We start from the raw sequence: 13,026 nt of genomic DNA on the forward strand, positions 1-13,026 counted from the left end.
AATTTAGTTATTTCTTAGATGGAAAGCCTGGAAGGTTATTAGGGTAATGGCCTACAATTATATATTATAACTTTGTACATATGGATTGATTGGGGCCCAATACAATCTAAAACACAGACATTCAAAGACATTTCTTTAGTGTTCCATGAAAAAGGGGCTGGAAGGAGACCCCACAAATGTAGAGACACTTCAAGTATACACCAACACACACCACAACCATTGCAGCATTCATTTAATTCTAAAAGAAGAGGCATACTGCTTAGAAAAGGGGCAGAGGTCTCCCAGTCTTCTTATCAAAGTGGGTCAGAAAAACCACACATTCAGCTGGATATGCAACGAACATCAATGTTTTAACAAGTCTAACACGCTACACAGATTGAGTATAGTAGGATAACTCACATAGCCGCCACTGAAAAAGGTATTCAACATGAATAAAATGTCTGAGGAAACTGATGTTCACCTCTTTTAATACCAAAGCTTTTAAAAAAAATTTCTAATCATTGTAAGATAAAACATTATAAACACGTGTTACATATTTGTACATGTAACGTCATCTTTTCTTGATGACACAGAGCCATCGGAATAGACAGTTATTAGAAGATGATGTAATTTAGTGGCCTGGGCTTGGCTGGCTGCCCCTTACACTAAATGGTCTTCAACAGTGTATGCTCTTCATAGTTTTTCTATCTCCTTCCTTTCAAGCCACCACTTCTGAACTGCTAATATACTATGGGCTGGGAAGTCAAATAATCAGCATAGACTTAATGACTTATGTAGGTTGCGCAAAGGCATTAAAAAACAAAACAAAAAACTATTCCAAGTTTCCCAGTTGTGTTGTTTTGATGAGACCACCAGATTATCTCTGGATGAATGAGGCATTACTGCACATAAATATTTAAACTAGTTCATTTGAATATTAACAAAAAGATATAACTAAACATTAGTATCATTGCCTTTTTTAAACAAAGTATTCTATAACTTTAAGGTAACACTGGGTTCCAGTTTCTTTGCCCCAGAGATGAACATAAACAAATGTCCTATTAATAGTATCAGTTTGTCCAAAGAAAACGAATCTGAGGTGCACTCATGTCACAGTTAATGCATGTCTGCTTCCAATACATTCAAAGACAGTATTTTAAATCAATATTTAAAATAGGCCTTTTGCAGTCTGAGAATTCAAGATACTTTAAAAAATTTGTAAATACACATACATGCAAATTCTTCATATATACAAATTTCACAAAATTAAGAAGTTGCAAAGAAATTAGAAGGGTTATGGTGACTCTGACAAGCTTCACTTAAATGCTTTACCACTGACATATTCCTGAACATAGCAGTCATAGTAGTTTTAATACATCTTCTACATGGCCTGTTTATAAAATTTTCTCTTTTAGACATAAAAGTTAGTCACTAGCAGTCTTCTGAAATTCTCATTTAAGAATTCAAGGTGTTCTCAATTCACTACTCATATTTAAGGCCACTTTGGTAAAGGCATTGCAGCAAGAACACAAAAACAATAGCATATTTTCTAATATTTATTTTTTTCACCTGCAAACTGTAGCAAAACATGATCAGCTTCATTACGCAGACAGGTATCCTCCCACGTCTCTAAAGAACTCAGGCGCGTATAAACAGACGCGCTCCTCAGAAGGGAAAAATTCCAGACCGAATAAAACCTTCCAGTTCTGGCTTCGTAACCTTCCAGTAGCAAGGGTTCAAATGATTCAGGTCATCCATTCCGATACATGACAGCACCTTGAAAGTGGCTGATCTATTTCCCCAGTAACATTTTTCACATAACAATGTGTTAAAAGTTACAAATACTGATATGCACAAATAGCTAATTTCTAAGAAAAATATGTACAGTACTGCAGCGTAATGAATGTGGTGTCTGCAATAACTTAATAGTAGCCAATTTTTAATATACATGATACCACTACCTTTTCCTGCCAACTCACAGGTTAAAAGTTGTTACTGGAGCCCTCTGTTCTGCACGTATTACCTGGTGTTTAATATATAATGCAGGCTTTTTAAAGACTTCTCTTGTGTTTAAAGCTAAGATCAGTGAAACAAGACAACAAGTGCAAGAGGTGGAGAGATGTAATGTGACCACATAAAAGTTCGTTCCAGTAAAATGTCTATATAAGGCTATAAGAAAGGATTTGTTGATGAGCTTCCTGTTGGAAATTGTCCTGTCGGTGCACCAGTCTAAAGGAAAACATAAGACAAAGTAAATAAGCAGATAAGGGTGGTGTGTGTGTAGAAAAGATAGAAATATTAAACAGTAATTACTAGCTATCAAGTTTATTCACTATCATTATTAGCAACATACTATAATAAAATGATTAGGTGTTAGGCACTGGGTTGTGCCTTTTATATAGATTATTTCATATAATTCTCAAAACAGATTCTAAACAGAACGTGACTCTAAAAAAATGCATTTGTGATTCAAACCAAACCTGACTGAAACCCCTTCCACCATGTTCACTAAATCTACAACCTCTCATAAAGTGTTACTTTAACAAAAAGCAGACAGTTTCATGTTATAAAACAACTTATTTACTGTCAACTCTTTGATTTCAAATGATTACGGTGTGTTTTTTAAGTCACAAAAGAATCGTGCACAGTGGCTCCTCAATTTGTACACCTTGCAAGGTCCAGGACAATACCAGGCAGGATCTAGGAGTCACATCCTGCTTCTCCTAATGTGAAAATAACACAGAACAACTTATAAAGTGCTTAAAATTGCACCTCACTTACCATAAAAGGATTACTAGATACTCCAGCAGCTGAAACTTGACCAAAAGGGGTTACCACTGGCTTTGTTTGTCCAAACGCTGCAAAACCTGCACCTTGTTAAAACAGAACCACCAATTAAAGCCCATTCAACCTCTGAGAGATAATCTGATGTTTATAAAGCTTCAGGACATGTTTCAGAGAAACTCCTACCAGAGTAACGATAATAAAATATCAATGTTAAATTGTTGGGTCTCAAGCTCCTTCAACACCAGAAAACAAGCTTCCTGTGGAATGTCTTAAAGAGCTTTTTATACAGCTCCCCAGAAATGGTTACTCCGCATTTGTCTCAGTGAGGTAAGCTACTGACACTCTAAGGATTTAACAAACATGAGCCAGAGGCAACTGCTCGAGAGGGGCTGTGAGGACCACAGAGCAGTTTCTATGTGAACGTCACAGTATTCCTCAGGAAGCATTTCATCATTATGGCTCTGTCACGGACCCTATTTCCAAATTTTTATTTAACCACTAACTTTAAAAAAGAATATATGTAATTCGAGGATAATCTTCAAACCTACAGAATTCAAACTTTAACCATGAACAAAATCGGGAGGGAGACACACAAACTAGTCTCTAGTGAACCTTCATGAAAACAAGTAACAATTTCTAACCATAATATATATTGAAAACAAGTAACAATTTCTAACCATAATCTATATTGTTCAGAAAACCAGTCTATGTGACCACCACCCCCCAAAAATTTAAACAAAATGGCACACAAAGTTCTCTGATGCAAAACAAAAACACCCTAGGGTTCTTAGTTTCTTTTTAAAATCAAGAGATGTATTAGCTGTATGAGAAGACAGATAAATAAGGACACTGGGGATTCTGAGAAAGAAGGGGTCCTTTACAGTCTCTGATTTCTCCTAAGTCTATGATCTGGTTACAAAAACTTACTAATTCAGTCAATTTCCTAAGGCCCAAATATATAGTCAGTGGACCACACTACAGCAGTCTTCAGGTAAGTCCTTTTGTCCAAACACATAACATTATGACATAAAAAGAGACCTAACGCGGACTTACAGGCAAATGTCAGATCTTACCATTGGGCTGTTGAGAAAAAGCCGTCTGTTGAGGGAAAGCTGCTTGGGCTGGGAAGGCAGGCTGCTGGAAGCTGCCACTAAAGCTGGTGGGAAGACTATAGGGCGCAGGAGTACCGAAGCCCGCAGGCATGCTCATGGATGCGGTGCCAAAGGTGGCCGCTGGCAGGAGAGAAGGGCTCATCACTTACACACAAAAGGGCACATTCTGTTTCTCATATTCAACATTACAGAAGAGACATCATTTACCTTGTAAACTATTACGAAGTATGTTAAAGGCATTCTAAATTTCAAAACTCAACAAAGTTTGTAGTTAAATTTTAGTGCTACATGGTGTAACAACCTATAAAATTTTATTTTCCTAAAAGCCAATAACCAGAATAAAGCTAATGAAAAAAATTTCTCAAAGTATATTAATAAAGTCCAAGTCTAAACAGTAGTCTACCTATTAGAGCCCATCACCATGCAATTCACATGTATACATACTAGTCTAGTTTTTTTTCATTTTGTTTTGCTATATATACTAACACAGCCAAATATTTAATTTTATCTGTTGAACTGTGTGCTATAACATAACATGTGAATTCCTGGAAAAAAATTTTTGCCAACCTCTGCAAAGCAGCACATTAAAAATAACAAGACTTACAGGAGAAACAAGGTTAGAGGCAGGCCACGCAAAACCTATGCAGCTTTGTAACCAGAGGCAAAAGCGGGTAAGGGGATCTTAATAAAAACACTAACACAATTAAAAGGACATGTTATACTCCTAATAGATCAATTCCAAAGGACATACATGGACTCCCACAATCCTTTTTAGACAGTAAACAAAGCCCGCTCTGGGTAGAGGGTTAGGGAAGGTTAGGGCTGCGGAGTTGTAAGAATCAGGGCAAACCCACGGCCCGAGGAAGTGCGATCAGCAGCGTCAGGGGAGACACAGCCCAGGCAAAGGCACAGAGTCCAACCTGCTCCTCCACGCCCGCCACGGCCTGCCACCGGCCAGCCACTGTCACCGCAGGGACAGCAGTCACAGGCCGGGAGGCTGCGTGTGAACTACCGCTCCCCACTCCTGAGTTATCCAGGAGCTCACGTTACAGAATAGGAGCACAGCAGTGCATTTCTGCGGCTAGAGCAGGTTGTGTGTGCTGGGGAAGGCCTCGCGAAGGAAGAGCCAATAATGTCGCTTTTAATACAGAATACGGTAATTATACAGGGAGACAGTTTAGTGTGATGCTATCAAAAAACATAATTCACTGAGTTTCCTGATTTAAAAGTTTACTTAACTGCTGATTTCAAGCACAGAAATTAATACTAAAAATGTTACAAAGAATTCTTTTATATATATAAAAAAAAAAGTTATAGATAATGCCCAAAGTAATCCTCAGAATCGGAATGTTTATAACAATGATCCTCAATGAACCTAATTAGAATGTCAAAAAAATTTAAATTACTTTCTCATTATTGAGGAGAAACAGGGGAAACAGCCACCGGGAAGCAAGTGAATAAAGAAGCAGCACACTGCGAGGGAAGGGAACAGGAAGGCTTCATAACAGACAACAATGCACTGACAGAACTTTGACAAATCACTTTTTAAAAAGCACTAAAAAGCAAAACTTGGATATAGTTAAACAAAAGCAAACTCCATGGACTAATGTGGCAAAATGGTTTGATATATCAAAAATGTATCAAACTACTATAAATTAGAACTCAGGAAAAATAATCGCAAGAGCTATTAGCACTCTACTGTGACCACAGAGGTAGGCAATGCTTTCAGCATTAAAACATAAATCACTATAAAGATTTCCATGTAACTGTAAATACAAGGTAATCCCAACACCACACATTCATGCCCACTCCATTTAAAACATGGAAAACTTATTTCCACATGCAGGGATCCAGGACACTAGCAGAAGCTTCCACAAGCAGGCAGACAAACTGCCACATGAATCTAGACAGTCGCTGGGGCCACCTACCAAAATGAGCGTGAGGGAACACTTGAGAATGCATTGCTCCAGAAAGGCCTTATGGAAAGCCGCAAAGAGACCAATGTCAATTAACTTAATGGTAACTATTGTCAAAATAAATCTGTTTTCATTAAGAAGTTCTAAAATTAGAATGTACTATTACAAAGTGAGTAGAATACATGATAAAAACACATTCACAGTTTTTTACTTGAACTATATTTATGACACTGTAATATTTACACTGTTTGCAATACAAGGGAGATCAGAATAATACCAAATGAAGAAACAGTCATGAAATCCATCATTGTAAATAAACACTAACATTTTTTTATGTGAAGATACAACTATATCCATAAGAAGACCTGCAGGCCTGAGTGACACCCAAAAATGCTCCTTACTGACGATATCCACTAAAATGACCTACGTAAACTGACTCTGTGGTTCAAGAAAGTCTCATCTCCATGAGTGGGTTTCCTCGCCTGAAAAATGAAGCTCTGATGGGGGAGTGGTGGGCACTAGTCAACTTCTAAGGTCCTTCTCAAATGTTAAGTTCCAGGATGTTATCAACTTTCAGCTAATATCTGTCTTTATGAACAAACTCTCCCATCCACTTCCCATTGACTTCAGTAAGAAAGAATCCTTATTTTCTAATGTTCTCCACATGGGTTTTTGGCAATAAATACCTTTTCCAAAACCTGCTGTTCTGTAATCTGTATTTCTCACCTGTTGCTCCTCTGGCATTGGTCTGAAATGGATTTGTAGAAGATGCCACGGAAGGACCTGTAGCAGCCACAAATGGGTTTGTGGAAGGCGTAGCTTTAAAAAATTATAAAACACACTATAAAATCCTAATACACTTATATTCAAATATTTAAAAGTATCTGTGCATATATTTATGAAGATAGAAAACTAGAGCTTTCTGATAATAAAGTGTTGCTCTGTCATCTGATTCCCCTAAAAAAATGCTAAACAATATATATTTGTGCTCTATAAAAACCAGGGTCTACATTAGTCCCCCTTATCCATAATTCTGCTTTCCACGGTTTCAGTTACCAACAGTAAACAGCAGTCCAAAAATGTTAAATGAAAAATTCCAGAAATAAACAATTGATAAGTTCTAAACTGTGCACTAATCTGAGTAATGTGATGAAATCTCTTTCCGTCCTGCTTGACTTTTACTTAATAATGGCCCCAAAGGGCAAGAGGAGTGAGGCTGGCAATTTGGATATTGCAAAGAGAAGCTGTAAAGTGTTTCCTTTAAGTAAGAAGGTGCAAGTTCTCAACTTAATAAGGAAACAACAAAAAAAAGGCATGCTGAGGTGCTAAGATCTATGGTAAATTACCAGATTCTATAAATTAAACTTTATGTTATCATATATATATATAACGCACAGGAAAAACATAGACCATGTGGGGTTTGGTACCATCTACTGTTTCAGATATCCACTGGGGGTCTTGGAATGTATCTCCCCCAGATAAGGGGGGGACGACTCTGTACCAGGAACACCTACCTCCAAATGGAGCAGGCACACTGGAAGAAGCCGGCTGTGTCTGTGCAGAAGCACCCACTGGCATTGTTCCAAAAACATTGCTGAAAACAAATGTTGAAAGAGTTCTAATTTTTTTTAAAAAAGCAAAGATAATTTATCTATAGGGTGGCCATAAAAATGTGGAAACTGATCCCTATGAACATATCATGTATCACAGAAGTTCTCAGACTTTAAGTCTCAGTACTCATTTACAGTCTGAAAAATCACTGAGTCCCAGAGCCCTTGCTTCAGTAAGCTATGCTTACCAATATGCATATAGTACAGAAATTAGAACATATTTTAAATAATTTTTTCATTTAAAAATAACAATAAAGCCATTATATGATAACATAAATAAATAGCATTTTATGATAACTATATTTTCCAAAGCAAAAGTACTTAATGAGAGGAGTAACACTGAGATTTTTGCAAATCCCTTTAATGGCTGGTTTAACAGAAGATCAATCTGTTGTGATATGTTGTTTAGGCTGAAGTATATATGAAAAACAAACACGCAAAATAAAAACTGGCCTCATATGGATACACAGTTGAACAAAGGAGTATTTTAATAGCCTTTTCAGATAACTGTGGATATTTTCTCTTCTGTAATACCAAAACAGTGACAGTTTCCTAAAGGTTAGCTGCAATATGGAATGAGAAATCTTATCAGTGAACTCTTTTGTACTCGATTACAGTTAATATTCACTAGACTATCTTGCACTTTTAATGAATCTTTTACTGATGTTAGGTCATCTGGAAAACACTTGATGCCTATCTTCCAAATGTCAACATATTTCCTTATACAAATTTTTTTAAAAATCACATTAATATCCCCACCTACTTCATCAAAAAAGTAATGGGAAACTGTCAAGCTCATGGTGAAGTCAATCAATTTTCCAAAATTCTAGTATTTGCTTGAATGTGTGACTCTTATCAGTTATTTTCATAAACTGACAGTTAAATACTGTATTTTTTTTAGAAATTATTGACAAATACCCAAATCTAAATAATCAGGGTCTGCCTATCAGGTATCTTTCGGGGAAAAACGTGTTCCAGACACAAGGGCTGCTTCCTTCCACAGCAACCCCATGATGACTTTCCCAAGACGGCATCAGACCCTGATATGCAGCAGACCTGCTGGTGCATGTCTTACTGCAACGCTCATAAAAGAGACATGTTTAAAGATCAAGATTTAATAAAATTAATTTCTTGACTGTTTCATCAAGAATATTTATAAGCCCTGGCCGGGTTGCTCGGCTGATTGGAGTGTCATCCTGTGCACCAGAAGGTGCGGGTTCAATCCCTGGCCGGGGCACATGCAGGAGGCAATTGATCAACGTTTCAATCTCACGCTGATGTTTCTCTCCCTTCCTCTCTCTCTAAAATCAATTTAGACCAAAAAAAAAAAAAAAAAAAAGCATGTCCTCGAGTGAGGATTAAAATAACAAAACCAGAGATGAATAAAACAATGTATAGGTAAGTCGTCTGTCCTTCTGTGCACCTTAACTCTAAAATTAAGTGAAAACCATAAAGATCTAATGTTGTTAAGATGTGTCAGACTTCCTGCTGCCAAGAATTCCTTTATACCAGATATATCTGAACACAGTAACAGATATGTCTATTTATAAACACCAGTATGACACTGAAGAGATATAGAATTAGTGCTGTGTTCTGGTGCAAACATTTCTAAAAACGTGTATTTACAACTAAGGTTACAACATGTTACTTTCAGTGTTTAGTCTTCATGACTAAAAACTGTACCTTAAAAGTATATAATTTCCTAAATGGATTCTCTGCTGAGTATAATTAAACCTGTATGTAGCTGTCCATTTTGAGATGTGTATATACTCTTAGTTATTACATTTTGGTGTTCAAGAAAGTAATAAAACCTTTGATTAAATGAAAAGATTATTCAAGGATTACATTTTAATTAGCAAATTAAACTCAGTTTCCTCAAATTTATAAAAATATTCCATAATTTTAAAAGTGTGCCCCAGTCATTATCTGATAACATCATTACTCGGAGTTGAAAAATGATTGAAACACAAAGTGGGAAGACAAGGTACCTGCTAGCATTACTGGTGGAAGTGTATGCATTACTGGAGGTGGCTGCAGAGCTGAAAACACTATCTAGTTCTGCCAGAGCCGCATACTTGTCTGAAGATGCACTTGGCTGACTGGGAACCGAAACCACAGAACTAACAGGAGCTTTACCTGTGGTCCCAAAGCCACTCCCCTGATCACCACCTGTGAACAAACAAATTACACCAAAAATTCCAAAGTATACTTCCACATTTGCCATGCAACACATGTGAATTTACAACTGATCTGGAGCTAAGCAAATACATAGGCCTCTAAAGTCTTATCTAATAATCTAGAAAATATTGGACAAGATTAGCTGCAATACATGCTGCTGTGATAAAGACAGAATAATGCTTCTATAACAAAAAACTAAGATTCTGTACCAACAACACCTCTAGACTGTGCGTAAAGAAGAAATTCTCAAAAAGTGCTTCTTAACATCTCTTGAGACAGGTGTAGTTCACTCAAGTAAACATACAAATTCATAAAATACAGGACCCTAGTGTGAATATCTATTAATATCATTTTCCCAGGGTTGTCCATAAAAAAGTTAGAGATAGTAAAAGAGGAAATAGTTACTGACCACTTACTATGTGCCAGGCACTGTTCTAAATGCCTTTCATGCACTAACACACATAACCAACTCCATGGGTTCAGTGCTATTTCCTACCCACACTTTGCAGAGGTTTCAGTAAGTCGGTCCTGCAGGCTCAGGACACAGCCCAGCCTGAAGCAGACCCTGGCCCTTCCCCACGCACTATGCACTTTGAGGGGCAAAATACTGGCCCCTAAGACCAAAACTAGAATAAAAATCCTTTAAAAAAAAATTACCACGATAGTAATAAAAAACAGTTCAAAATGAATCTATTACTAAAACCACCAAATAAAATAGCCTTTCAGTCAGTTCTATTAATAAGATTCTAAATCTTGTATGGCCTTAGAACAGTGAACATTCTTTCTAAGACAAAATTAAATTTCTGTCAATTGTCTTCTTTTAAAACTAGAAGTATAAAAACTAGTTTCTACGCCTCTAGTTTTGTAGTTGATATTTCAGATGCTAAAGGTCATGAACATTTAGTGTAAAGAAAATTTCTATACAACCACTAAGAAAAGCATAGCATCCTCAGATTTTAATAAATACAACCAAATTTGAAGGACTGTTTAATATAGAAATTTGTATTTGTTTTGTTTGAAGTTTGATTACCTTGCCCAGCACTGAAGATATTGTCTAAATTAGCAAGTGCCGCATATTTGTCTGCAGCCTGAAGACCAGCTTTATTTGTTGAAATTTTACTAACAGTTGTTGCTGTTTGATGACTCTGGGAAGTATTGAAAGTTCCAAAATCAGCACTGGAGGATTTGGGGAAGTTATCAAAATGAGCAAAACTGGCATTTACCGATCCAGCACTTCCACCTATAACAGAATAAATGGAACACTTGAAACACCTGGGCCCCCCAATATCCTGAGGCAGATGATATGGTCCTTTCTTCCTAAATTAAGCATTCTATAAGCAATCTGCATTTTTAAAAACAGTAACTGGCAAATAGCATTGGGCCCTAACCATCTACACAAGATTTTTTATAATCTGCAAACCTAGATTTTCAAAGGCCCTGGTAACATGAAGAGTTACAAATTTCTATGTGTAATTATCTACCCTGGAGTAAAGACTATAATTCACCTGGTTTAAGACTTGTTACTTTATATAACATTCAGTTATATACCATGACCTTTTAAAAGTTCTCCTGCTAACAAGATGCAAAGTATCTTTTGATTCTACACTCTTGATACCAGTCCTTTATGCCTATACATTAGTTTCAGCAATCAAAACAGTATATACATATAGTTTTATATTAAAGTGATAGTAAAACAAGCATAGATATTTTAAAAACAGAACGGATACACCCCTATTAAAAAAAAAACACACTTTCCATCGATCTGTTTTTTAAACATTCTAAAACAACACAGTCCGATAAAATTTCTTCGGTATTAAAACTCTGGTAGTTTCCAAATAATTAAAATTAAGTAATGTGTGTATTTAAACAATCATAATTTGTTACAAGTAGCTGGTGAAAATAACGTACATACTAGAGCTTTCAAAGTTTGTATGAAAAAATTTATTTCTAATTTGAAAAATGGAATTATTAAATCAACTAACTCTCTTACTGTATACTAGTGTGTTCTCTCAGTCTGGGTTTAGGAATACTGAAGGGAAAGTAAAACTGAGAATTTATGAAGATTATTAAAAGATGACTAACATTCTATAATTGAAAAACCCATGAAATAGAGCATTAAACACACAAATTAATAGAAGATGCCTACTTGACAACAGAACTTACTGTTGGGAGCCTGGAGAGGAAAAGCGGAAGTAAAGTCACCAAAACTGCAGCTAGATGAAAGCATTCTAATTGCTGGACAGCCAGAAATTATGTAAATGATGGAAGTTAAAGGAAAAAAGAAAAAGAAAATTGAAAGAAAAAGCTTTAAGACAATACACAGAGTTCAAGTCGAAAGCAAAGTAATCAGCCAAAGATCTACACATGGGCTCAATGAGTTTTGGAAAACAACAGGAATGGGACAGTATTCAGTGTTTAAAGACCAATTCCTGCACAGAAAACAATTTCCAAGTTTGATCAAAGTGATCCTTAAATAACCTACTCTTGACTAATAACACTTATTTTTTCAAGTCTGTTGTCCCGCAAATTACTTATACTTTTAGTTCTATGGAAGCAATCAATTAGCTTTCTTTACTTAGAGCCTAAATCAATGTTTTGTGAACCTAAAAACTGTAGTACTTTAATTCCTCCTTGCGTAAGAAGTTTAAAGAGGAAGATTCATGTGCAGGAAAAGGAGAACAGATCTTGTGAATTAGACAAAATACCAAAGAGTTCAGAAAAACAAATGGACACAGAAAAAAATAAAGATTTCAGGTTTCCCCAGAGCGTTGTAAGATAGAACTATTTTAAAATCAGGTAATTATAGAATTTAAGCTTAAAGTAATTTTCAAAACTGTATCTAGAGAGTTTTACTTTGTTTTTTAAAGTAAACATTTAGGCATAACGCTGGAGAAGCTCTACCTGTAGTTTGGGGCTGAAAAGGAGAGTGACTTGCTGTGGGGAAACCTCCAAAATTACTCGAACCACTAGACTGTCCAAATGCATCAAAGTTTGCAAAATCTGCATTTGCAGAATTCTGAGCTGTAAATGGTAAGGAACAGTACATGTTAATGAATATGAAAACTATAAATAAAAAACATGACAAACGAACTTAACAATTTTATGAAAGGTCTCTACATCTCAGAACTCACTTCAAAGACATATAGAGATCAGATTTTAAATCCTACCAGTGTTTATTTAGCCCAATTTCAAACAGTTTATTAAAGGGTATCCAGAAGTTTCCAAAGACACTTTACACAATGATAACTTTGTACACAATACCCACTGAGTGACCTCAGGAATAGTACTATAAATGTAACTCTATTAAAGAAAACTGAATTAAGAGCACTAACTACATGAGTTACAGTAAAGCAGATAGAAATTTAGGATATGGGATACATTCTGGAAAACTCAGATTTAAAATGGCAATGAGTGATTCATTAGCTGGATGAAATCTAAAATACT

General features: G+C 36.0%; 1 protein-coding gene across 7 annotated transcripts in view; it reads right to left on the reverse strand.

Annotated features, from left to right (window-relative positions):
- Positions 1-215: 215 nt before the first annotated feature.
- AGFG1 (ArfGAP with FG repeats 1) overlaps positions 216-13,026 on the reverse strand; it is a 48,787-nt gene continuing 35,976 nt past the window's right edge. For 3 of the 7 annotated variants that reach the window (XM_087819545.1, XM_016197699.2, XM_016197698.2), the window contains exons 6-13: positions 12,484-12,603; positions 10,613-10,822; positions 9,393-9,573; positions 7,309-7,388; positions 6,521-6,613; positions 3,840-3,998; positions 2,761-2,852; positions 216-2,208 (exon numbers count right to left, since the gene is read on the reverse strand). In XM_087819545.1, the coding sequence (XP_087675671.1) occupies positions 2,149-2,208; positions 2,761-2,852; positions 3,840-3,998; positions 6,521-6,613; positions 7,309-7,388; positions 9,393-9,573; positions 10,613-10,822; positions 12,484-12,603 (995 nt within the window). In that variant the 3' untranslated portion in view covers positions 216-2,148. Of the gene's footprint in view, positions 2,209-2,760; positions 2,853-3,839; positions 3,999-5,806; positions 5,855-6,520; positions 6,614-7,308; positions 7,389-9,392; positions 9,574-10,612; positions 10,823-12,483; positions 12,604-13,026 lie in introns of all 7 variants that reach the window. The other 4 variants (XM_087819549.1, XM_087819547.1, XM_087819546.1 and 1 more) reach the window with 4 other exon arrangements.

Source organism: Miniopterus natalensis, chromosome 8 (assembly GCF_054644295.1).
Source record: "Miniopterus natalensis isolate mMinNat1 chromosome 8, mMinNat1.hap1, whole genome shotgun sequence".
Taxonomy (NCBI): domain Eukaryota; kingdom Metazoa; phylum Chordata; class Mammalia; order Chiroptera; family Miniopteridae; genus Miniopterus; species Miniopterus natalensis.